This window comes from Betta splendens, chromosome 8 (assembly GCF_900634795.4).
Source record: "Betta splendens chromosome 8, fBetSpl5.4, whole genome shotgun sequence".
NCBI classification, from domain to species: Eukaryota; Metazoa; Chordata; class Actinopteri; order Anabantiformes; family Osphronemidae; genus Betta; species Betta splendens.
Genome location: NC_040888.2, coordinates 573580 through 598831, shown reverse-complemented (window position 1 = coordinate 598831; position 25252 = coordinate 573580). Strand labels below are relative to the sequence as shown.

General features: G+C 54.4%; 2 protein-coding genes across 9 annotated transcripts; both read left to right on the top strand.

Moving 5' to 3' along the window:
* The first annotated feature begins 488 nt into the window (after positions 1-488).
* Positions 489-12505, top strand: LOC114860161 (choline transporter-like protein 2). 6 transcript variants are annotated; one of them, XR_008695327.1, is made up of 23 exons: positions 759-990; positions 6264-6312; positions 6784-6857; positions 6930-7014; positions 7088-7172; positions 7248-7361; positions 7435-7495; positions 7572-7695; positions 7806-7889; positions 7962-8074; positions 8149-8280; positions 8352-8451; positions 8528-8620; positions 8955-9039; positions 9208-9470; positions 9544-9638; positions 9768-9871; positions 9945-10018; positions 10160-10230; positions 10520-10608; positions 10689-10773; positions 11335-12050; positions 12124-12505. XR_008695327.1 is itself a non-coding variant. In XM_029158542.3 (22 exons), the coding sequence occupies exons 1-22, from the start codon at positions 963-965 to the stop codon at positions 12228-12230; spliced, it is 2115 nt and encodes a 704-aa protein (XP_029014375.3). In that variant the 5' UTR covers positions 760-962; the 3' UTR covers positions 12231-12505. The 6 variants fall into 6 exon arrangements, 2 of the variants coding, with proteins under 2 accessions (XP_029014375.3, XP_029014377.1); XR_008695329.1 differs by having other exon boundaries at positions 6689-6857; XR_008695328.1 differs by lacking the exon at positions 759-990 and adding an exon at positions 4176-5341.
* Positions 12506-12587: 82 nt separating this feature from the next.
* Positions 12588-23926, top strand: LOC114860178 (ral guanine nucleotide dissociation stimulator-like 1). 3 transcript variants are annotated; one of them, XM_029158572.3, is made up of 16 exons: positions 12588-12742; positions 17997-18286; positions 18485-18529; positions 18600-18799; positions 18874-19025; positions 19099-19311; positions 19389-19492; positions 20366-20450; positions 20727-20813; positions 20881-20913; positions 20993-21114; positions 21214-21303; positions 21375-21501; positions 21576-21827; positions 22765-22879; positions 22950-23926. In XM_029158572.3, exons 1-16 carry the CDS (start codon positions 12722-12724, stop codon positions 23078-23080), a joined length of 2067 nt encoding a protein of 688 aa, XP_029014405.1. In that variant the 5' UTR covers positions 12588-12721; the 3' UTR covers positions 23081-23926. The 3 variants fall into 3 exon arrangements, 2 of the variants coding, with proteins under 2 accessions (XP_029014405.1, XP_029014402.1); XR_008695333.1 differs by lacking the exon at positions 12588-12742 and adding an exon at positions 16203-16751 and having other exon boundaries at positions 21576-21811; positions 22950-22968; XM_029158569.3 differs by lacking the exon at positions 12588-12742 and adding an exon at positions 16215-16751.
* The last annotated feature ends 1326 nt before the right edge of the window (positions 23927-25252 follow it).

The following is a 25252-nucleotide window of genomic DNA, read 5'->3' as shown; positions in this document are numbered from 1 at the left end:
TCATTTAATTAATGGACAAAATCTGTCAGTTCAAAATAGACATATGTTGATCTAATTATAGTTAATCTACTTAAAATGTGTATTTTCAACTTACGTTTAATTTTTTTGTAAAGTAAACCAACAAAGTCCAATAATAACCAGCTCGTTTATCTGTTGCTGTAGTTAGTCTTTTGAGTTATATAGACGTTGTGTGTGTAGTTACTATAAGAGTAGCTGAAACTCTGAGGGACGGCACAGCTTCGAGAATCTGCTGCTTTTAGGCAGCAAACAATTCTCTTCAAATATTAACAGGGACATGTTAAGGAGGGTTGTATCATTTCACACCAACGTGTGACTGAACTTTTGTTGTGGCTGAAGGCTGCTGGCGGCAGCTGTCGTGACTCACACCAGGCGGTGTCGGACCTGCGGGTGAATTATGAATGAATAGTTTGCTTTCATAATTAATGCTAGATCCAATGTCTAATCACACCCAAAAAGTCATGCTCTGTCATAGTTTTGCTGCGAACAAGGCAGTCGAGGATACAGTGAATGAACCGGGACGGCCAAATATAACAGGTGCAGAGCGTGTGGTGCCTAATTCGTTTGTAATATTAGGCCTAATTAGCAATAAAGTCAGATAACACTGTTAGTTATTTCTCCGTGTCCGGTGGAAATCGCTTGCTCACCGATTGGTGAAGCAGCCTGCCAATTAGCGTTATGCGTTCTAATTGGCCAGTCCTCTCCTCCCGGGAACGCCCCTTTAAATGTTCAAAGGAGTGTGGAGATTTCTATGCAGAAGAAGTGAACGGAACGAACAACGACAGCTGGAGACGCGCTGTGGTACTGCCACCAGTAGTAACAGTAGTAAGAGTAGTAACAGTAGTAATAGTAGTAACAGTAGTAATAGTAGAAGAACTAGTAGCAGTAAAATTAGTAATAGCGGCAGTACTACTGCTGTGGTCCCAGAAGAACATTTCTCGACCATGGAGCTGGAGGAGAAGTCTAAATACGGTAACTAAGACCACACGTTACTTTGTTAAGCAGCAAACTTAGTTCTGCTGTTTTTCATCAGTGACTGAAAACGAACTAGTTTTGACAGTTTTCCCTTTTCTGTCACGCGTTGAGTGGACGAGCACCAGCAGTAACGTGTGTGTAGATCCACATTTATGCTCATACCTAGCGGGCACAGGAGGACCCGTTGACTTCTGCCCACAAATGAGTCCCGGTGCCGTTTGGAAAAGTCCATGTTGGCGTTCAGGACGTGTTTCGTTGTTCTGCTGCTCATTTTGGGTCAAGCACAAACTCGTCTAACGATCTGGGTCGGAAACATTCCATCTGCTGCTCCGTAAAAATGTTGTAACCCGTTTCGGTTCGGTTCGCACCGTGACCGCCATGTTTGTTTTGGTTCTCCAGCTGGGTGGCTGGTGGAAACCAGGTCCAAACTCCGTCCGTGAGTCAGTGAGCGAGCGCTGGCGCACCCGGACTCGCAGGACAGACTCAGAGGGCGCTGCAGACCCTCCGGGAGCAGCCGTGGTTCCGGGAGGTCCAACCCGTCCACACCTCTGCCCTGGGCTGTAAATATTACCATGTGCTCATAACGCTGCGGCGTGTGGAGGACCAGGCCTGCCTGATCCGGTGCTGGAGAACATGCCCGGGCTTCTGGTTCTGTGTGAGGTTTAAGGTTCTCATTAATGGCTGATTATTGTGATAGCGACACACCCTGTTGTGGCTAATGTGCAACACAGCTCAGCACTAAAGCAGCGACGGGGGGACTGTCCTCTGAGCGGATGTGTTCTGGACCTGATCGGGCTGGGCCCCAGCTTTTGGGTCAAACGACATGCAGAATGGAAGCCATGAGGTTCTTTTGCTCGTTTCCTCCTGCACACACTTTCCTTTGGACTCGTCCGGCGTGTCTCTGGCCCAATGGACCCATCAGTCTGGACCCGGTCCAGTGGACACAGGGACTCACTGAGGAGACAGACTAGTATCTGAGCTGGTGGGAGGAGCCGGTTCCGACTGCTGAAGCAGCACCTGTGGTTTGTGGGGAAACATTTAATGCTGAGTTCTGCAGGAGACGAGAGCTTCCAAGAGCCACCAGCTTGTTTCAACATTTAGTGGAGACTAGATGTGTCACGTGTCGGAGTCATTTGTGGCTGAGCCTCCTGCACATCTCCTATAATTACGACCCTCACTTTTGGGAGGTGGTTTGAAACATGAGCCTCCTGTTTCATGTCTGCTGCTGTTTGTTCCAGTTCCATTTGCTGTCGCTTATTTTTAGTTCCTCTGTTTCTGTCGTCTCTTTAAATGTGAAAGCAGCTCCAGGCCTCTCCAGCTTCTGCCAGCTCTTTCAGGGCAGCGCTGGGCGGGTCGGTCCTGCGGGTCGGTGCTGCGGCTCGGTCCTGCGGGTCGGTGCTGCGGGTCCGTCCTGCGGGTCCGTCCTGCGGCTCGGTGCTGCGGGTCGGTGCTGCGGGTCCGTCCTGCGGCTCGGTGCTGCGGGTCGGTGCTGCGGGTCCGTCCTGCGGGTCCGTCCTGCGGCTCGGTGCTGCGGGTCGGTGCTGCGGGTCCGTCCTGCAGCTCAGTGCTGCGGCTCAGTGCTGCGGGTCGGTCCTGCGGGTCCGTCCTGCGGCTCGGTCCTCCGGGTCAGGCCTGCGGGTCGGTGCTGCGGGTCGGTCCTGCGGGTCCGTCCTGCGGCTCGGTGCTGCGGGTCGGTCCTGCAGCTCAGTGCTGCGGGTCGGTGCTGCGGCTCGGTCCTGCGGGTCGGTCCTGCGGGTCGGTGCTGCGGCTCAGTGCTGCGGGTCGGTCCTGGGGGTCGGTCCTGCGGGTCGGTGCTGCGGTTCGGGCCTGCGGGTCGGTGCTGCGGGTCGGTGCTGCGGGTCCGTCCTGCAGCTCAGTGCTGCGGCTCAGTGCTGCGGGTCGGTCCTGCGGGTCCGTCCTGCGGCTCGGTCCTCCGGGTCAGGCCTGCGGGTCGGTGCTGCGGGTCGGTCCTGCGGGTCCGTCCTGCGGCTCGGTGCTGCGGGTCGGTCCTGCAGCTCAGTGCTGCGGGTCGGTGCTGCGGCTCGGTGCTGCGGCTCAGTGCTGCGGGTCGGTCCTGCGGGTCGGTCCTGGGGGTCGGTCCTGCGGGTCGGTGCTGCGGTTCGGGCCTGCGGGTCGGTGCTGCGGGTCGGTGCTGCGGCTCGGTCCTGCGGGTCCGTCCTGCGGGTCGGTGCTGCGGCTCAGTGCTGCGGGTCGGTCCTGCGGGTCGGTGCTGCGGGTCGGTGCTGCGGCTCGGTCCTGCGGGTCGGTCCTGCGGGTCGGTGCTGCGGTTCGGGCCTGCGGGTCGGTGCTGCGGGTCGGTCCTGCGGGTCGGTCCTGCGGGTCGGTCCTGCGGGTCGGTGCTGCGGGTCGGTCCTGCGGCTCGGTGCTGCGGGTCGGTCCTGCAGCTCAGTGCTGCGGCTCAGTGCTGCGGGTCGGTCCTGCGGGTCCGTCCTGCGGCTCGGTCCTCCGGGTCAGGCCTGCGGGTCGGTGCTGCGGGTCGGTCCTGCGGGTCCGTCCTGCGGCTCGGTGCTGCGGGTCGGTCCTGCAGCTCAGTGCTGCGGGTCGGTGCTGCGGCTCGGTGCTGCGGCTCAGTGCTGCGGGTCGGTCCTGCGGGTCGGTCCTGGGGGTCGGTCCTGCGGGTCGGTGCTGCGGTTCGGGCCTGCGGGTCGGTGCTGCGGGTCGGTGCTGCGGCTCGGTCCTGCGGGTCCGTCCTGCGGCTCGGTGCTGCGGCTCGGTCCTGCAGCTCAGTGCTGCGGGTCGGTGCTGCGGCTCGGTCCTGCGGGTCGGTCCTGCGGGTCGGTGCTGCGGGTCGGTCCTGCGGGTCGGTCCTGCGGGTCGGTCCTGCGGGTCGGTGCTGCGGTTCGGGCCTGCGGGTCGGTGCTGCGGGTCGGTCCTGCAGCTCAGTGCTGCGGGTCGGTGCTGCGGGTCGGTGCTGCGGGTCGGTGCTGCGGCTCGGTCCTGCGGTTCGGGCCTGCGGGTCGGTGCTGCGGGTCGGTCCTGCGGGTCGGTCCTGCGGGTCGGTCCTGCGGGTCGGTGCTGCGGTTCGGGCCTGCGGGTCGGTCCTGCAGGTCGGTGAGGTTTGTTGCTGTTGTCTGGTCTCAGGGTTTGTTGACCTTTCAGTGTTGAGAGGACTGCAATAAGCACCATCCAGTCCAGAACATGGGCATTGACTTGGGTCTGGTTCTAACTGGACCTCTGAACGCTGGGGTTCGTCTCCAGCCACTTTACTGGTCAGATCGTGATGCTTTGTCACCTTAAACACTGAGCTGGCTGATGTTCATCACGTGGTGGCTTTGGCTGGTGCGCTCCTCACTCGTGGATGCGTGATGCCTCCTTTAAACTGGATCAGAACCGTAAACGCTGTGCTATGTGGTTGGTGGCCCTTTTCGTCACAGCAGGACATGCTCAAACGTTTGGCTGTGGCTTCCTGTGTATCTGTAAATAGACGTGAGCGTGGCCTTTAGCGTCCACGCCCTGCTACTGTGCTGAAAGGTTCCCAGAGGAACCAAATGTCGACATGTGTACGCGGCAGCCAGTTCCCTGAACTAATACCGGGTACAACTATGGAAGTCCATCTGGACTCAACATCTGTTTTCCAGATGTGCTGTGAGGGAGGAGAGGAATCTGGGGACGCTGTGCTTGGCTTTCGTTTTCATGTATGTAGAAGAGTTAGGGCTCAACGTGTTTATCACCGGGTGCAATCTGATCACGGAACCAGAAATGCTCGGCTCCTCGTTTCCCACAAACCAACAGCCGTGTTTCACTGTTGTTGATCAGGAAACTGTGGTAGAGCTGCAGCTCTTCAGGAAACTGGTTCACATGTGAGAAATGAAAGCTCAGTTTAAAGGCGTGTTCTCCTGCTGACAAACGGGGCATTTTAGGGCGTCTTCTTGGTCCACTTGTAGAAATAAATTAAATGAAACAATACTGTTTCTATCATTTCTCTGTGTCTGGTCATGACGGGTCATGACGCCTCCGTGGAGTCTCGCTCGGACTCGGAATGCCCCGAGCACCTGAAGTGAATGTTCCCAGAGTGGAGGCAGAGCTGCTTCCTCCTCCTCCTCCAGCTTCACGTGGCAGGTAGATGAGGGCCAGTCTGCCTGTGGGGGGCGGAGCCACAGGGAGCTGCACAGGTGGAGCCAGGCTCTTTCCCAGTAAACACCCGGCAGGGGAGAGGTTGGAGAGGTGGAACCTCCCAGCTATTCACAGACTGGTTAAACTGGTTCGGCCTCCGCAGTATCTGCCATTAAACCCAGTACAGACGGAGAAAGAAGACTGAAAACGTCCCTGTACCACAGAGAAAGGACGTCAGGCATGGCCGAGGATGGGGAGTATTACGGAAAGCACGGTAACGTGTGTGTGTGTGTGTGTGTGTGTGTGTGTGTGTGTGTGTGTGTGTGTGTGTGTGTGTGTGTGTGTGTGTGTGTGTGTGTGTGTGTGTGTGTGTGTGTGTGTGTGTGTGTGTGTGTGTGTGGACTGGCTATTTGTGAGGCATGAGTGAAACTGGAGCTGAGGCTCCTCCTTTACCCAGCTCTCCCGGCCCGGCCCGACCCGGGCCCGGCGTGCTCTAGTAGAGAGCTGGGGTTGGTCCGTGTGCACAGGAAGCTGGAAGCTTGTCTGGTAAATGTGTTCTGCAGCATTATATCACCGACCACATGCATAATTAATATACACAGACGCCACGGACCCGTCTGGCTCGGCCAGAAACCAGTGGGTCTGAGCGGACCTGAAGCCCGGATGACGCACACACCAAAGCCTAATTAATAGAGAACTTTCTAACAGAGCCTTGTCTTTCCTTCCTTCCTTCCTTCCTTCCTTCCTTCCTTCCTTCCTTCCTTCCTTCCTTCCTTCCTTCCTTCCTTCCTTCCTTCCTTCCTTCCTTCCTGTCAGCGTCTGAGGGAGGAAGTGATTTTCAGCCTCAGGCAGAATGTGCACGGCCGCTCCCACAAATGCCCTCAGTGGGTCCGGCGGTAGCGCCGGTGGAAAGGGGTGAAAAGGGTTCAATGTGAGCACAAGAAGCCACTGCTGCAACATGGAACCAGAACAAAGTGAAATGGGAAGGCGTGAAGCAGCAGCTTCCTGTGCTTCATCTGTGATGAGCTCCAGTTTACAGCTGCGTCTACGTCAACGCTGCTTCTGATCATCACAGTAAACCTTTGATTGTTTGTGGTCTTCATTCAGTCTGTGCTCTGCAGCGTTAAAGCGCCGGCTGCTTCGTCTCTCTGGGCTCTACTCATAACCCTAACGCTAACGCTACTCGTTTATTTCAGGGGAACCGAGGAAGCACGACCCGAACTTCCGGGGGCCGGCTGCAAACAGGTGAGACGGACGATGATTGATTGATTGATCAGTTCATGCAACTGCATGCAAACATACTACATGCAAATCCAAATCCACCCCACATACATGTAAATAAAAATATATGTATGTATGTATGTATATATTTAATAATCATTTTATACACACAAATACACCCACAGACTCATACATTCAAATATAAGCATAACAATCTTTACTTATTACCATTATTTTATGATGATGGTTTATTCCGCAGTTGTGTTTGATAATGATGGTGGTTTATTACAGCGCCGCGTCTGATGATAATGATGGTGATGGCTTATTAGAGTTGCGTCTGATGATGGTAGTGATGGTTTATTACAGGGTTGCATCTAATGATGATGGTGGTTTATTACAGGGTCACATCTGATGATGATGATGATGATGATGGTGGTGGTGGCCTATTACAGGGTCACGTCTGATGATGATGATGGTGATGATACTCTGTTCCAGGGGCTGCACTGACATCATCTGCTGCATCCTCTTCATCGTTGCTATCATCGCCTACTTTGCAGTGGGAATCCTCGGTAAGCAACGGTTTTCACAATCACTAACTCGAGTGGAGGCCTTTCTGTGACCCGACCTCGCCTCTCTCTTAGCCTGGTCCCAGGGAGACCCACGGAAGGTGATCTACCCCACGGACAGCCGGGGCCAGTTCTGTGGACAAGCTGGGACCCCGCAGGCGTGAGTTTCCCTCCGTCCCATCACTGAGCTTCATGTTCTATTGCTCTGACGCTGAAGGTGTGTGTTTGCACAGGAACAAGCCGCTGCTGTTCTACTTTAACATCATGAAGTGCGCCAGCCCCCTGGTTCTGCTGGAGCTCCAGTGTCCCACCCCACAGGTGAGAGGCCCTTCAGGGTCCCAGTGGGTTTCGTGAGTTGGGCCTGACTGAGCTGAGCGGTTCTGTTCTTGTCAGATCTGTGTGCAGAGTTGCCCCAACAGGTTCCTGACGCTGGTAAAGGCGATCAGCAATCAGAACGACTTCAGCTACTACCAGAACTTCTGTGAGGACGGAGTCACTCAGTCCATGGTGAGTTTAAAGACACGTGGTCCTTGGACGCTGCAGCTCCTTCTACAGCGTTTCATCCTTTCTTGTGTTTCAGGGCGCCGCATATATCCTCAGTTCCCGCCTGTGTCCAGCCACCCTGATCCCCAGCGCGGCCCGTGAGCCTCCACCCTGTTCTCTGCCAACACTTTCAGCCTCGTCTGCCTCTGACTAACCGTTATGTCCTTCCTGCAGTTGCTCGCCGGTGCTTGCCGTCTCTGGGCCAGACCGGAGGCGTGATCACCGTTGGAAACAGCACTCAGTTCGACGATGGATCTGGGAACATGGTCGACGCCAAAAACCTGCTGGCTGGAGTCTCGTGAGTTAATTGTTTTCTTTGAGTTGATGGATAGTGTTTATAAGAAACCCAGAACCAAAACTGGACCAGTCCATTACATGACCAGTGCTGATGTGGGAATCTCTCCCCAGGAACGCCACCGTGGTGATGGAGGCTCGTCAGGTGGTCATGAAAATCTTTGAGGACTACACTCAATCCTGGTACTGGATCCTGATGTAAGTGTCTTTGATCCGGCCTGTGACCCGGCCCGGCGCCTGGTTCTGCTCACTGTGTGCATCTTTCTGCAGAGGCCTGGTCCTCGCCATGGTCCTCAGCCTGCTCTTCATCGTGCTCCTGCGCTTCCTGGCAGGAATCATGGTCTGGGTCATGATCGCCTTGGTGATCCTGGTCATAGGATACGGTGGGAACCGAGCCGACACCGTTACGGTTCTGTGCTGTTCTCTGGCCACTGATTCTTGTCTGTGCGTCTTGTAGGCATCTTCCACTGCTACATGGAGTATGCGGCCCTGAAGGGACAGGCAGGCGCCAACGTGACCATCCAGCAGCTGGGCTTCCAGACGGACCTCACCGTGTACCTGCAGATCCAGCAGACCTGGCTGGCTTTCAGTCAGTACCTCAGAACGCTTTGAGCTGTTGCTGTGACCTGTGGCGTTGCACTCACATGCTTCCTCCTGCAGTGATTATCCTGGCCATTGTGGAGGTCATCATCATCCTCCTCCTCATCTTCCTCAGGAAGAGGATCCTCATCGCCATCGCTCTCATCAAAGAAGCCAGCAGGTCTGACTGAGCAGCAGGCGTCCGCGGGTCCAGGTTCTAGTCACATTCCTGTTCACGTGTCGCTGTCGTTTTGTAGAGCCATCGGTTATGTGATGTGTTCCCTGTTCTACCCGCTCTTCACCTTCCTCCTCCTGGCCATCGTCATCGCCTACTGGGCTGTCACCGCCGTGTATCCTTTGCCTTGAGAGGGAAAAGGGGCGGAGTCTGCTGGGCCTTTGTGTCGTCTGTCAGGGATAATGACAGGTTTGGTCAAAGCTCATTGTAACTAAAACCACAGTGAAACCAGAGAACAGAACAACGATGCACCAGACCAAACCAAACCAGGCCAGTGATTCCAGTGAGGTGGGGCTTATTGTCCTGCAGACGCTTAAGGCCTTTTGCAGCTTAGCTGGTTCTGGAGCTGCTGGTTCTGTTCAACCCGTGAGTACAGTGAATCCCCACCGACTCACTACAGACAGATTGAGTGGATGTTTGTGGTTTTTGACCTTGACCGTCCAGATCAGGTTCTTGTCTACGTCCAATCAACCCATCTACAAGGTTTTCAATGACTCGGCCTGTATGTACTCCAGGAACAATTGTGACCCGGCCGTAAGTGTAAAAGCTGGTTCTGTCCCCAGGACCAGTGTTTTCCCCCACTGCTGGGACCCGGGTGGCTTAAAAAGCCCAAGGGTGCAACTGAACCTAGCTGAACCATTGTATCATCAGAATCTGATGTAACTGAATGAGTTCAGTGACGGCTGATGGTTCTGTGTCCAGAACTACTCCAGCAGCATCATGAAAGCCCACTGTCCAGACTCTCAGTGCCTCTTCGCCTTCTACGGAGGAGAATCCGTTTACCACAAGTACCTGATCGGCCTGCAGTTCTACAACGTCTTCCTCTTCTTCTGGTGTGCCAACTTCGTCATAGCTCTGGGACAGATGACTCTGGCCGGCGCCTTCTCCTCCTACTACTGGGCCCCGGCCAAGCCGCAGGACATGCCGGCCTTCCCCATCTTCTCCTCCCTGGGGAGGTCTCTCAGGTGCGTGCAGACGTCAAAGCCTGTGTGTTGGAGCAGCTGCTTCCCTCTGTTCTCAGACGTGTGTGTTCTCTAGGTACCACACGGGGACGTTGGCGTTCGGTTCCCTCATCGTGTCCATTATTCAGATCATCAGGGTTCTGCTGGAGTATCTGGACCACAAGCTCAAAGGTTGGCGGTTGTAGCTGACTAAACGTATATTTGTTGCTTCAAAGCATCGGTCAGGTGCATAATGTGTCAGTGAGTAAAACTAAACGCTTGATGAAGGATCCATGTTCCACATTTCCTCTGTTCCTTCAGTTGCACAGAATAAGTTTGCTAAGTTCCTACTGTGCTGCCTGAAGTGCTGCTTCTGGTGTCTGGAGAAGTTCATCAAGTTCATCAACAGAAACGCTTACATCATGGTTGGTGTCTCACTAGTCCTACGTTATGTCATCTGTTGCCGCCTGGGATGTAATGAGCCCGTTTGGCCTCTAGGTGGCGATCTATGGCAAGAACTTCTGCACCGCTGCCAGAGACGCCTTCTTCCTGCTCATGAGGAACGTGCTCAGGTGAGAGTGGAGCAGATTTAGCTGCTCGCTAACGGATCCTTTCATATGACGCAGACGCATATGAAGCTGTCGCTGTATGAATGTGATCGTCTGTCGGATCCAGCTGCTAGCTCACTATTTCTGTGGTTCTGTTCCTGTCAGGGTGGCCGTGTTGGACAAGGTGACGGACTTCCTCCTGTTCCTGGGGAAGCTGCTTATCGTTGGACTCGTGGGTGAGTCTGATGATGAATGAGGGATGAAGGACAGAGCTGGGTCCAGGCAGCAGCTCAGAGCTTGTTGACACCAGGCAGCAGAAGCCTGATTTCAAATTCAAATTCCTCTTTGTGTTCTGCATCCTCGGACCTGGTTTTACATTACTTTGCATCTGGGTGAGGACACGTTGTGTCCAGTCGGCCCCTTCCTGGATGTGAACCCTGGCTTTAACTCAAAGGTTCAAAGCAGGTCCAAACAGAACTGAACAGCTGCTCTGTTGGGGTGAGTGAGATTTCTTCTTCTTCCCAGGGGTCTTTGCCTTCTTCTTCTTCTCTGGGAAAGTCAAGGCCTTTCAGAACACGGCACCGACTCTCAACTACTACTGGGTTCCCATCCTGGTGAGCCACACGTGAAAAGCCGTGTTGTAGTTGTAGGTTCCCTGCTGATTCTGATGCTGATGCTGATCTTTGTTCACCAGACCGTAGTGATCTGCTCCTACCTGATCGCCCATGGGTTCTTCAGTGTGTACGCCATGTGTGTGGACACACTGTTCCTCTGTTTCTGTAAGTAGAACCTCCTCAGAACTTCTGCCTGTATGAGATGTTGGACTATGGATGGATGGATGGATGGATGGATGGATGGATGGGTGGGTGGGTGGGTGGATGGATGGATGGATGGATGGATGGATGGATGGATGGATGGATGGATGGATGGATGGATGGATGGATGGATGGATGGGTGGGTGGGTGGGTGGGTGGGTGGGTGGATGGATGGATGGATGGATGACCCCTCTAAGTGAAGTGACCAGTCCCAGCGCAGATGCCGGTGCCACATGGGTCATCATCGTCCTAACGTTTCTACTTCATTTTCCCACCTGTGCTCTTGGTGTCGGGCTGTGACTAAATCTAAACTGCATGAAAAGTTAAATTCAGCATCTTTTCAGAATAAGAGCATTGACCTGCTGCTGGTTTGCCTTGGCTTGTTTGACTTTATCTTGTTTGTGTGTCTGTCTCTCTTTTCTGATCCCACTCATCGCCTCCCTCCTCTTCATCCCTATAACACCTTTTTATTTGGACCTAACCTCCTGTACCACCTGTAAACACACACATACACACACACACAAGGTGAAGACCTGGAGCGAAATGACGACTCAGCCTCGCGTCCGTATTTGACGTCGCCCCGTCTCCGTGAGGTTCTGTGGAAGAGCGAGGATCCACCTTCGTGTTCTGCTCATCAACAGGACGACGGAGACGTCGGCGGACTCGGGACCACGTAGCTTTGACTGGACTGTTGCTCTGTTCTAGGGAACTGGTCTCAGATCTGCTGAAAGCCGCCTAGTGATGACCCAGCATGCGTCTCAGGACAGGCTCTTGCGGCTTAGTTCACTCAGCCCAATAATACAGACAGGAACCGGAACCAAAGTGGCCTCAAACGCTGTGGTGTGACTACTGATGCTCCGTTTGGTGTTTGACGAACGATCCTCCGTATAAATCAGCCTCAGACTAAGCAGAACCACTGGATCCCCACTGATCCAGTTCTTACTACATTAGACATAACTCATGCTAGACTCTACACAGTTGGTTCAGTCAGAACCCGATCATAGTTCTGCTTCTGCTAGTAAAGTCATTATACACATGCAGCACCTAGATGGTACCGGTTGAACCACACGGTCCTGGAGACAGGAGCTTTGGCTAGGTCCAGTGGTTCCGCCTCCAAGGGCACTGTGGACCTAGTTACCTAGAGAAGCAAAGTGGGAGCTCAGTCAGGATGCGTAGATTTTGGCTCTGAATCGGTGTCAGCGCCTCCACATGCAGGACTTACAGAACATACAGAACCCGAGGTAATCCTCTTCATTAATATGTAAACTGTGTGTGTTCGGGTCAAAGTTCAGCTCCGTCTTTGATCTCTTCCAGTGGAGGACCTGGAGAGGAACGATGGGACTCCAGAGAGGCCGTACATGATGGCGGAGAGCCTCCGCAAAATCCTCAACAAGAAGAACCAGAGCCCGGCAGCTCAGTGACACCAGCGTTGGGTTCTGATGGAACCAGGTCCACCGTCGGAGTCATCGGCTGCCATTGTTTAACAAACTCTCTTGTACATTTTATGTGTTTTAAGCTTTAACGTGACCGGTTCAGATGCTTTATCAGCGTTCTGTTACATTTAACCTCGTTTCAAAGCGTCAGGAACTTTATCAGTACAGAACACGATGATAGAACGGATGCAGCGTCAGACATCCAGGTTGACTCATGTTTGATGTTGAATTATGACTTTGCAATAAAATAGTTTTGTACATAACTGTGAGAAGTCATTCATCCATCCATTTTCTTAACCGCTTACTCCCTAGTGTGGGGTCGCGGGGGTGCTGGAGCCTATCCCAGCTGGCTACGGGCGAGAGGCAGGGTACACCCTGGACAGGTCGCTAGTCCATCGCAGGGCAACACAGAAAGGCACCAGGGTCGCCTCCGGGAATCGAACCCAGAACCTTCTTGCTGTGAGGCGTGCCTCGACCCGATGAAGGAAAGACACAGGCAGGTTGGTTGGACCTGTCCAGGTCTGAGGTGCTGACGTGAACAGCAGAACTGCTCAGTGGGATAGGCTGGCTTTCTACAGAACCCGTATTGGGTCACAACTCATCGTATCAGTTACTCATCGTCAAACTGGTAACAGAACCATGTCTGAGCTTCACTAATTCTTCAGAACCAGCTTGAAGGAAAACCTTCAGTCATGAAGTTTATCATAAGCAGAACAAAACAAGGGCAGAAACATTGACAGGGAGGCGTGAGCTTTGTCATTCCTGTCATTCCTGCTTTGGAATGACAAGACTTCTTGATCAGCTGACCCTGACCAGTCACCCGCAGGCCACGCGTCCTCTGTCTGGACCCGGTGAGGTGCTTTTGGCTGCGTCTGCTGATTGATCGATTGATTAGATGTGGGTTCTCCTGCCTGGGTCTTAGCCTTTGGTAGCGGTGCAGTGGCTCTACTCAGACTAACAGTGTGTGAACGCTGAGAGCTCAATGTCAGAATCCATGTCCAGAGGGGAACCGGAACCAGAGCAGCGCTCTGTTCTGTTTCATGCAAGCAGCTCATGTCACAAAGCAAAACATAACTGCTGCATTAGACCGAATCCAAACACTCGCTCTGTCCGTTGGAGCTGCATTCCTGCTGTGCGTCAGCCTCCACCTGCTCCAGCAACATTCTCCCCTGACTCCACCGCTGGGTCAATGCGTTCTATGCCAAGCTCAGCCAGCTCCTGTACAGGTGGAACATCTGGACCCGTCCACTGCAGCAGGACCAGGCTCCTCCAGACGAACCTGTTTAAGTCACAAAAGTGTTTATTATATTGAAACATTGGAGTCAAGTGAATCCTGAATAAAGTCTGTGAAGAAGAAAAGACGCTTGTGTTCTTTTGGTTCTGATGGAGGCAGCCCAGTCAGTGTTGACTCCACTGACCCAGACCTTAGAGGTCACCTTGACGGGTGCGCAGCAGAGGAAGCACGAACAGTACCCGTGTCAGTCCACTGGATTTGGACCTGCAGGTTGTGTTATATGGTTGGAGGAGGATCAGCTGGAGGAGGATCAGCTGCGGGGGGATCAGCTGGAGGAGGATCAGCTGGAGGAGGATCAGCTGGAGGGCGATCAGCTGGGGGGGTCAGCTGTAGGAGGATCAGCTGTAGGAGGATCAGCTGGAGGGGGATCAGCTGCGGGGGATCAGCTGGAGGAGGATCAGCTGGAGGGGGATCAGCTGGGGGGGGTCAGCTGTAGGAGGATCAGCTGTAGGAGGATCAGCTGGAAGAGGATCAGCTGTAGGAGGATCAGCTGGAGGGGGATCAGCTGGGGGGGGATCAGCTGGGGGGGATCAGCTGTAGGAGGATCAGCTGGAGGGGGATCAGCTGGAGGGGGATCAGCTGGGGGGGGGTCAGCTGGAGGGGGATCAGCTGGGGGGGATCAGCTGGAGGAGGATCAGCTGGGGGGAGATTAGCTGGAGGGGGATCAGCTGGAGGAGGATCAGCTGGAGGAGGATCAGCTGGAGGGCGATCAGCTGGGGGGGATCAGCTGTAGGAGGATCAGCTGGAGGGGGATCAGCTGGAGGAGGATCAGCTGGGGGGATCAGCTGGAGGAGGATCAGCTGGGGGGAGATTAGCTGGAGGGGGATCAGCTGGAGGAGGATCAGCTGGAGGAGGATCAGCTGGAGGGCGATCAGCTGGGGGGGATCAGCTGTAGGAGGATCAGCTGGAGGGGGATCAGCTGGAGGAGGATCAGCTGGGGGGGGATCAGCTGGAGGAGGATCAGCTGGGGGGAGATTAGCTGGAGGGGGATCAGCTGGAGGAGGATCAGCTGGAGGAGGATCAGCTGGAGGGCGATCAGCTGGGGGGGATCAGCTGTAGGAGGATCAGCTGTAGGAGGATCAGCTGGAGGGGGATCAGCTGCGGGGGGATCAGCTGGAGGAGGATCAGCTGGAGGAGGATCAGCTGGAGGGGGATCAGCTGGGGGGGATCAGCTGGAGGAGGATCAGCTGGGGGGAGATTAGCTGGAGGGGGATCAGCTGGAGGAGGATCATCTGGAGGAGGATCAGCTGGAGGGCGATCAGCTGGGGGGGATCAGCTGTAGGAGGATCAGCTGGAGGGGGATCAGCTGGAGGAGGATCAGCTGGGGGGGATCAGCTGGAGGAGGATCAGCTGGGGGGAGATTAGCTGGAGGGGGATCAGCTGGAGGAGGATCAGCTGGAGGAGGATCAGCTGGAGGGCGATCAGCTGGGGGGGATCAGCTGTAGGAGGATCAGCTGTAGGAGGATCAGCTGGAGGGGGATCAGCTGCGGGGGGATCAGCTGGAGGAGGATTAGCTGGAGGAGGATCAGCTGGAGGTGGATCAGCTGGAGGGGGATCAGCTGGAGGAGGATCAGCTGGGGGGGGTCAGCTGGAGGAAGATCAGCTGGGGGGAGATTAGCTGGAGGGGGATCAGCTGGAGGAGGATCAGCTGGAGGAGGATCAGCTGGAGGGCGATCAGCTGGGGGGGATCAGCTGTAGGAGGATCAGCTGTAGGAGGATCAGCTGGAGGGGGGTCAGCTGCGGGGGGATCAGCTGGAGGAGGATCAGCTGGAGGTGGATCAGCTGGAGGGGGATCAGCTGGAGGAGGATCAGCTGGAGGGGGATCAGCTGGAGGGGGATCAGCTGGAGGGCGATCAGCTGGGGGGGTCAGCTGTAGGAGGATCAGCTGTAGGAGGATCAGCTGGAGGGGGGTCAGCTGGAGGGGGATCAGCTGCGGGGGATCAGCTGGAGGAGGATCAGCTGCGGGGGGATCAGCTGGAGGAGGATCAGCTGGAGGAGGATCAGCTGGAGGGCGATCAGCTGGGGGGGTCAGCTGGAGGAGGATCAGCTGGAGGTGGATCAGCTGGAGGGGGATCAGCTGGAGGAGGATCAGCTGGAGGGGGATCAGCTGGAGGGGGATCAGCTGGAGGGCGATCAGCTGGGGGGGTCAGCTGTAGGAGGATCAGCTGTAGGAGGATCAGCTGGAGGGGGGTCAGCTGGAGGGGGATCAGCTGCGGGGGATCAGCTGGAGGAGGATCAGCTGGAGGGGGATCAGCTGGGGGGGATCAGCTGTAGGAGGATCAGCTGTAGGAGGATCAGCTGGAGGGGGATCAGCTGGGGGGGATCAGCTGTAGGAGGATCAGATGGAGGAGGATCAGCTGGAGGAGGATCAGCTGTAGGAGGATCAGCTGGAGGGGGATCAGCTGGGGGGGATCAGCTGTAGGAGGATCAGCTGTAGGAGGATCAGCTGGAGGGGGATCAGCTGGGGGGGATCAGCTGTAGGAGGATCAGATGGAGGAGGATCAGCTGGAGGAGGATCAGCTGTAGGAGGATCAGCTGGAGGGGGATCAGCTGGGGGGGATCAGCTGGAGGGGGATCAGCTGAAGGGGGCTCCTTCAGAGAACAGCTGAAGCTGCTGTGATGTTCCTAGAAGCAGGTGACACACAGACACACAGCTCATCTAAGAACCATCCGTTTGGGGTAAACTTCACAGACGCTTCCTGTTGTTGACTCGCTTCCTGTGCGTTTAAGCGGCAACAGGTGGACTGAGGGTGTAGAGACAGCCGTTGCCGTAGCAACCCATGCAATCAGCCTGTGTGTGAAAAAAGAATCCACAAATAATACGAATCGAACCTCCATGCGTTTTTGTCCGTAATGAGCTTCAGTTGCGTTTAGAAGTATCAAAGAAGTGACACGAATCTGGTCATTTAATTTTGCTTCAGGTTCTCTGGTGACGCCCCGCCCCCAAACCCCTCCCTTTCGGACCGGACTCCACCTCCAAGTTTAAATATAGGATAGCTTGTGTCTGTGCGTGAGAGAAACATTCCCCTGGGGCAGATAAAGACACGCGCTAACCAAACCGAACGGAACAGGACGCGACAGGAACAGGCGAACCGAGTCGGTGCGATAGGAATCCAATGCGTTTAGGCCTGATTCGCGGTTGGAAGCTTTAGTGCTTCGTGTCCTGATGGAGATCTAGTGGATCGGACGAGATGGGGAAGTGGGAGTTAACTATGGTGAGTGTGACGGGATCCAGGATCCGTAATGGATCCAGTACAGCTGCTCTCTGGTACCGACTGTGACCTTTTATTGGTTCCGTGTGTAACCTGCCTCTGTATAAGCAAGTGACGTTAATGAAGCCTGAAGAGTTTCCTGTCGTCGACATTGTGCCGGTCCGGACTGGTGATCCCGGTCTGGACCACGTGACATAAGAATAAGAATAATAAGAAAACCTTTAATAGTCCCGCAGTGGGGAAATTACTTCTCACAACAGCAGTACAGATGAGCGAGAATACAGGTACAGACATTAAGATTAAACTAGTACTTGTGGTTCTAGGGGCCTTAAGTCACAGAACGTTTGGTTATGTCTGTGTTTAAATCTGACAGAGAAACTCACCAAATCCCACTGTAACAGAAGCATTGAGAAGTCCAGAACCAGCAGAACCGTGCTCAGAGCTGCAGGGTTTGTGTATTTGCATAGACATTCAAATGCTGGTTCCACGGAGCTGCAGCTGCTGGTGGACGCATGGCTGTGGTTCTGTTTGCTCCAGTTCCACATAGAGTTTGAGGCGCTGAATGAGATCTCATGATGTGCCTCACGGATCCGTATCTCTGTGCTGATGCTGACGCCTGCGGCAGGAAACGCTCCGTTGACCCGTCGGCTCGTACACAATGTTTTCTTTTCTCTCTGCAGACGACGTCACCCTGACGTCTCTCGTTCAGCCTGGTTGAACTTTGTTTAATGGTCCACCGTTAAATCTGTTACCTTTAAACTCTGTAGAACTCAGAGCAGATCCAGCTGACCCGGCTCTGACCCGGCTCTGACCCTGGTTTCCAGGAGCACAGCTGTTTGTTTGTGTGTAAACTGCTCAAGTGAAGCCACTGAGACGCGAAAGCTGCAGCGTTTGGGCTTTTGCTCCATGTGGGAGGAGCTGCTCAGTAGAACCGGGCCTCCCTGACACTTTGCGTGCCTGGGCATCCGGGCTTCGCCGTAAGCTTTAATAATCTCTATTTCTCCATAAACATTCCCGCGAACCACGGGATTCTGGGAAGTGTATGTGTTGGAGGAAAGCGATGACGCGTCTGATAATTATCACCCAACAGACCCGGTGAGGACGGTTCCTGCGGTTCTGGTGTGTGTCACCTGTTTGTTGGTGTCTGTGCCTCATGACTCAGCCCAGGCCCCAACGTTTCTCCTTTTGCGGACCTGTAACCCGGTTCTTCAGTGAGTGGGTCCAATCCTTCTGTTCTGTTCTGTCCAGAACCCGGTGCAGGAGTGGGGTGAGGAGGTGGAGGACGGAGCGGTCTATGGAGTCACACTGCGCCGAGAGCCCGTCGCTTCCGACCCAAACGCCGGCGTCACAGATCAATGCTGCGCTTTCGTCCAGTACCGAACCTGCAAAGTGCGGCGCCTGAAGGCCGCGACCCTGGACCTGCTAGTGAACCATCTCCTGGACCCGAGCAGCTCGGAGCAGGACTACAGCCGGATCTTCCTGTCCACATACAGAACCTTCACCTGTACGTCAGCGCTCATAGAGCTGCTGTTCCACAGGTACGACCACCTGCTGCACTACCTTCTGTACCGTAGGTCTGAGAAATCGATGAACCCAGCTGGACCCCGGTGTCGGGTTTCAGCAGAACTCTGTAGAACTCGTCACCCAGTAATTACTGGGTGACGAGTTCTTTAAGTGGCGGTGGCATCTGAGCTCAGCCACTCGCTCTAATCCTTGTTTGCTCATTGTGGTTGCAGAGACGGCGCCGTCTCCGACCTGGACAACAGCGGGTTCTGCAGCAGGTACCGGGCCTTTGCCTTTGACCAGCCAGTGCGTTCATGCTGGTGTTGTAACCACTTCCTGCCTCCACAGCCCTCTGCTGACCTTTGTCCAGACATGGCTGGACGAGTTCAGCGAGGACCTGAGGGACCCTCCCCAGCACCCGGCGCTGCGGCTGCTTTTGGACCACCTGAGCATCAGCGCCGCCGTGCACGGCCATGTGTGCAGCCAGCCCAACTACTGCTCGCTGGCGGGCCGAGCTGAGGAGCTGCTCAGGAGCTTCCAGACAGAAGGTGAATCTCCTGCTAGTTAAGGCTCGGCGACACCAAACTCACGCTCGCTTCATCCTGCCTCTGTTTTCCTTAAGCTGAGAGAATTCCCGGTTCTGGATCAGCAGACCTGGAGCCCCACGCGGACGGGTCTGCTGATGAGGATTCTGGCTGTGAGAGCTCTGATCAGAGTGGCCTCATGGACTTCTCAGCGTGCGCCGTGGCGGAGCAGTTGACCCGGACCGACGCTGTACGTGTGAGCGCCACGGTTCCCCTCTCACTCTGTGTCGCCAGGCTGACGGGTCGTCTTCCTGACGTTTCAGGCCCTGTTTGTCAGAGTGGTTCCGTACCAGTGTTTGGGCTGCGTGTGGTCGCAAAGAGACAAGAAGGAGAACATGTCCTCCACCATTCGGGCCACTGTGGCACAGTTCAACGCCGTCACCAACCGGGTCATCGCGTCCCTGCTCTGTCAGCCTGCAGACCCGGGCCCGGCCCAGAGGGCCCGCCTCATAGAGAAGTGGGTCAGAGTGGCACAGGTCGGTACCGGAGACGACTCAGGAGCCCAATGGTAAATGTGACGGTGAACATGAAGCCGTGCTTTGTGTTTGTGCAGGAATGTCGGCGGCTGAAGAACTTCTCGTCTCTGAGGGCGATTCTGTCGGCGCTGCAGTCAAACGCTGTGTACCGGATGAGGAAGACGTGGGCGTCCGTCAGCAGGTAACATGACCGCGGAGCCGAGGTCCAGATCAGCTGGAGGGGTGAATCCTCACCGTGTGTGTGTGTGTGTGTGTGTGTCTGTCTGTCTGTCTGTGTGTGTCTTTCTGTGTGTGTGTGTGTGTGTGTGTGTGTGTGTGTGTGTGTGTGTGTGTGTGTGTGTGTGTGTGTGTGTGTGTGTGTGTGTGTGTGTGTGTGTGTGTGTGTGTGTGTGTGTCTTTCTGTGTGTGTATGTGTGTGTGTGTGTGTGTGTCTTTCTGTGTGTGTGTGTGTGTGTGTGTCTTTGTGTGTGTGTGTGTGTGTGTGTGTGTGTGTCTTTCTGTGTGTGTATGTGTGTGTGTGTGTGTGTCTTTCTGTGTGTGTGTGTGTGTGTGTGTGTGTGTGTGTGTGTGTGTCTTTCTGTGTGTGTGTGTGTGTGTGTGTATGTGTGTGTGTGTGTGTGTGGGTGTCTTCTGTGTGTGTATGTGTTGTGTGGCTGTGTGTATTTATTGTGTGTGTGTGTGTGTGTGTGTATTTGTGTGTGTGTGTGTGTGTGTGTGTGTGTGTCTTTCGTGTGTGTATGTGTGGTGTGTGTGTTGTGTGTCTTTCTGTGTGTGTGTATGGTGTGTGTGTCTTTGTGTGTGTGTGTGTGTGTGTGTGTGTGTGTCTTTCTGTGTGTGTATGTGTGTGTGTGTGTGTGTGTCTTTCTGTGTGTGTGTGTGTGTGTGTCTTTCTGTGTGTGTATGTGTGTGTGTGTGTGTGTGTCTTTGTGTGTGTGTGTGTGCGTGTGTGTGTGTGTGTGTGTGTGTGTCTTTCTGTGTGTGTGTGTGTGTGTGTGTGTGTGTGTGTGTGTCTTTCTGTGTGTGTGTGTGTGTGTGCGTGTGTGTGTGTGTGCAGAGACAGCCTGGCCACCTTCGATCACCTGTGTGAAACCTTCCCCGACGAGAACTGCGTCCTGACCGAGCGAGAGCTGCTGTTGGAGGTGAGCCTACGTTGTTCATGTTCCACCTGTAACGTCACCACGGCAACAAACGACAGGATGGAAAAAGTGATCTTCACTTAAATATTACTGCTGTAGTTAATATTTGTAGAAACGTGTGACAGGGTGTTAATGTCAAACCACAGACTGCAGCGCTCACACCGTGTTCTCCTGCGTCACGCTTTGCTGATCTGAGGTCAGCGCTGACCTCGGGCCGTGATGCTAGCTTAGCCGTGTAGCAGCAGCTGCCTCGCTGAGCGGTACCGTCTGTCTGTGCAGAGCCCCTCCGGCGGCCCGGTTCCCTACCTGGGCACCTACCTGACGGTGCTCACCATGCTGGACACGGCTCTGCCCGACGCTGTGCAGGTTTGTGACTTAGGGATGCGTGAGCGGAGCCTAAACGTGAACGTGCTAACGCCGTCTGCTTTCACAGGGAGGCCTCATCAACTTCGAGAAGAGAAGGAGGGTAAGTGCTCCCTCTGCGTCCACACACACGAGCTGCGCTCCTCCCTGTTCTCACCAACGCTCCTCGGCGTCTTCCTCAGGAGTTCGAGGTTCTGTCTCAGATCCGTGTTCTCCAGGCGTCCTGCTCCCGGTACAGCCTCGCCCACCGGCCCAGAGTCGCTGCCTGGCTGCAGGGACAAGCGCTGCTCACGGACCAGGAGAGGTGGGACCCCCCCCCTCCCATCTGTTATTCTCTTATTATGGGATTCATGACTCTTCATGCATTATGTTATGGCCTCAAGCTTGGTTTGTTGTGTTGCAGCTACGAGCTGTCGAAGCAGCTGGAGCCTCCGGTGGATTCGTGCTCCCCATCTGGCTGGAAGCATCGCTCTCTCACCAAGAAACTGTCCAGGTGAGCGTCGCAGAACCGACCCGGAAACGAGCGCTTCCGTGATGCTCACGCCGACCCATGTCTGTCTGCAGTCTCCTGACAGCCGGCGACGGAGCCAAGAAAGTTCCCGCTGATCAGATCAGCGTCTCGTCTTCTGGCTCCAGTGGTTCAGAGATGGAGGATGTGCCCCTGAGCTCGGCCTGCTCCATCCGACCCCAGGTGAGCAGCTGGTGACCTGGTGAACATGAGCCCGGTTCCTGCAGTGGCGCTCACGGACCCGTCTTCTCCTCCAGTCTTTCCACAGCTCCTGCTCCAACGTGTCCTCCTGCGCCTCCAGCTCGTCCTCTGACTCTCCTCTGGATCCCTGCTCTCCGGCCTGGTCCTGTGGCGGCGCCCGACCCAAACCGGTGCCGGCTTCCCACCACAAACGCTCCGTGTCCATGACGGCGCTGCCCGTGTACAACCGGCAGGTGGCCGACTCCTGCGTGGTCCGGGTGAACGTGGACCTGGGCCACAACAACGGCAACATGTACAAAAGCATCGTGGTGCGTGTGCTTTCACAGTGAGCGACTCTGGCTCTGCTGCGCTGTGACGCTGTGACGCTGTGATGCTGTGACGCTCTGATGCTGTGATGCTGTGACGCTGTGATGCTGTGATGCTGTGACGCTCTGACGCTGTGACGTTGTGACGCTCTGATGCTGTGACGCAGTGATGCTGTGATGTTCTGATGCTGTGACGCTGTGACGCTGTGACGCTGTGATGCTGTGACGCTCTGACGCTGTGACGTTGTGACGCTGTGATGCTGTGACGCAGTGATGCTGTGATGTTCTGATGCTGTGACGCTGTGACGTTGTGACGCTGTGACGTTGTGACGCTGTGATGCTGTGACGCAGTGATGCTGTGATGTTCTGATGCTGTGACGCTGTGACGCTGTGACGTTGTGACGCTGTGACGCTGTGATGCTGTGATGCTGTGATGCTGTGACGCAGTGATGCCGTGACGCTGTGATGCTGTGATGTTCTGATGCTGTGACGCTGTGATGCTGTGACGCTCTGATGCTGTGATGCTGTGATGCTGTGATGCTGTGATGTTCTGATGCTGTGATGTTCTGATGCTGTGATGCTGTGATGCTGTGATGCTGTGATGTTCTGATGCTGTGACGCTGTGATGCTGTGACGCTCTGATGCTGTGATGCTGTGACGCTGTGACGCTGTGACGTTGTGACGCTGTGATGCTGTGACGCAGTGATGCCGTGACGCTGTGATGCTGTGATGCTGTGATGTTCTGATGCTGTGATGCTGTGATGCTGTGATGTTCTGATGCTGTGACGCTGTGATGCTGTGACGCTCTGATGCTGTGATGCTGTGATGCTGTGATGCTGTGATGTTCTGATGCTGTGATGCTGTGACGCTCTGATGCCGTGACGCTGTGACGCTGTGACGCTCTGACGCTCTGATGCTGGGATGCTTCTGCTCCATTCAGCTGACCAGCCAGGATAAGGCGGCGCAGGTGATCCAGAGGAGCCTGGAGAAGCATCACCTGGAGCACATGCAGTGGGAGGAGTTCAGCCTGGCTCAGGTCATCTCCCCCGATAGAGGTGAGTGGGCCTGCGTGGAGCGGTTCCGAGGCGGAGCAGCCGCGTTGACGCCTTCCTGTTTTGCTTTCAGAGCTGCTGATCCCAGAGAAGGCCAACGTCTTTTACGCCATGTCCACTGCCGCAAACTTTGACTTTGTCCTTCGCCACAAGAAGCTGAGAGCCGCGTCGAGCCCGGGGAGACGCTCCACGCAGCAGCTCTAGGATCTACAGTTCTACACTGCTGCTTCAGCGGAACCGGGACAAGGAACAGAAGCACCGATGGACCTGTGGTCCGCCTCGGCTCAGTCAAAGCCTTCCTTTTAATGTATTGGGCTGGATCCTCTGCTTTGGTTTCTGAACACTGGCCCGCTTCCACGGTTGGCCTTATGTCTGCAGAACCACCTGAAGCCAAGGGACTGGACCTTAGACGGCACACACCTGTGAATAGTTAACCGTTCTCTGGAGACGCAGACGCTGAGGCCTCAGCAGAGGAAGCCTGGAACCAGCAGGTCCTGGCCGGGTCCCGGCTGTGGTGCCACTGGCTCCGCTGACCAGATCGGATCCAGATGTTTGTCTGTAGAATTGGGTTTCCACTGGCTGAATCCAGCTCAGTGCAGCCTGGGAACTGAGCAGTTCATCGTGATGGTTACGAAGGGAAGATGCTGACCCCCGGCCCGGCCCAGCCTGGCCCGATTCTCTTCCTGTGTGACTGGACTGGTGTCATTCCTGAGCAGCAGCAGGGACCCGTGTGCAGCCGTACACTAGTCGGGCTTAGGCGTTTGTTACTCTGATGCACCCTTTGTTTGATTTGCACTAGAACCGGGCCAGAACAGAACACACCTGACCACTAAAACAGCTCCGCTAATGATCATCTGGTGACGTTTGGTTCCAACGGGCAGGAATGAACAGAAGGAGCATGTTGGAGTCAGGCCGGGCGTGTCTGTGCCTCCTCACATGTTTGTCCCTATGATGAGTTCAATCTGAGAATCAAACATATTTTGATTAATTATTGAATGGCTGCAAACACTAATAAAGTGTTGATGTTTAACTTTGGTTCAGATGCATAAAGTCTCGATGTCGCTTTATTGAAGCCTCAGTGAAGGTTTTAGTTTTGCCACTGTACCAACACTGCTTCATAAAGATTCTGTAGCAGACACGCGGTTGAATCATAGTTTGATCATTCCGGCGTAAAGTTCCACATGTTTGAATAAACACATGGTTCAGTTGGGTTTGTCAGTGTGACTCACACAGAGGAACAGCAGGATTCAGTTTATTGAACGAAACGTGCTGATCCATGAGACCATGGGACCGGGTCGGCCTCCACCTCCAAACCTCTGGCTCCCTCCTACTCATCGAAACCTACAAACCGATGTAAGTCCGGTAACTAGGTTCTGGTTACTGATGGAGGCTGCAGGAGGATGGCTTCATTTACACGTAGCTTCTTTCCTGTGTGTGTGTCCTGTCTGGTGCTACAAACGTTTTCATGCAACTTATGTTGCGTTAACAGACTCCACTCTAATACTTGACCGAGTGAAACAGCGCCTCCTAACGGCCAAGCACTGAATGTGCTCACACCAAAACAGTACTGCGCTCCTGTAGCTCGCATGTGTAGTAACCGATCAATAAGGCTGACGTCACAACAATGCCTAACTGTGATTTGACAGGAGGGAAGCCAATCATATCATAGCAAGGCGTCAACTTCAACTTGTCTATAATATTAGCATTAAGTGCAGTTATGGAAGATTCGATTAATTTTGTCAGTACTATTTTAGGGAACTGCAACAAGTGAACCCATAAGAACACAGACCCGTTACTACTAGACCGAACATAATGGGCCACATGTAACGTGTCTTTGAACAACCTATGGGTTCGAATGCGTTCTAATGTACAGAGCGGGTAGCTGCTAACGCTAAACCGGCTAAACTAAGAAATGGACCGAACACATGCTGCTGTGCTTTGGACCCGGACGACCCTGTGGCCGCGTCTCCGCCTCGGCGACAGGAGACAGAAAAACCTGCTGCATATTCACACAAAGTTATTCACACAAAGTTGTCACGCAATTTCAACTTTATGAAAAACAATAGTAAGGAGTGAAAAATATACGAAACATATATATATTTATATATACAACATATATATAACATATACATATATATAACAAAGACAGTTAGTGCTTTGTCAACTGGCAGAGATGGGAGCATCTGCGTATCCAGTGGCCCCAAACCGGGACCCTGTGGTGTCCCACAACACAACACAACACAACACAACACAACACAACACAACACAACACAACACAACACAACACAACACAACACAACACAACACAACACAACACAACACAACACAACACAACACAACACAACACAACACAACACAACACAACACAACACAACA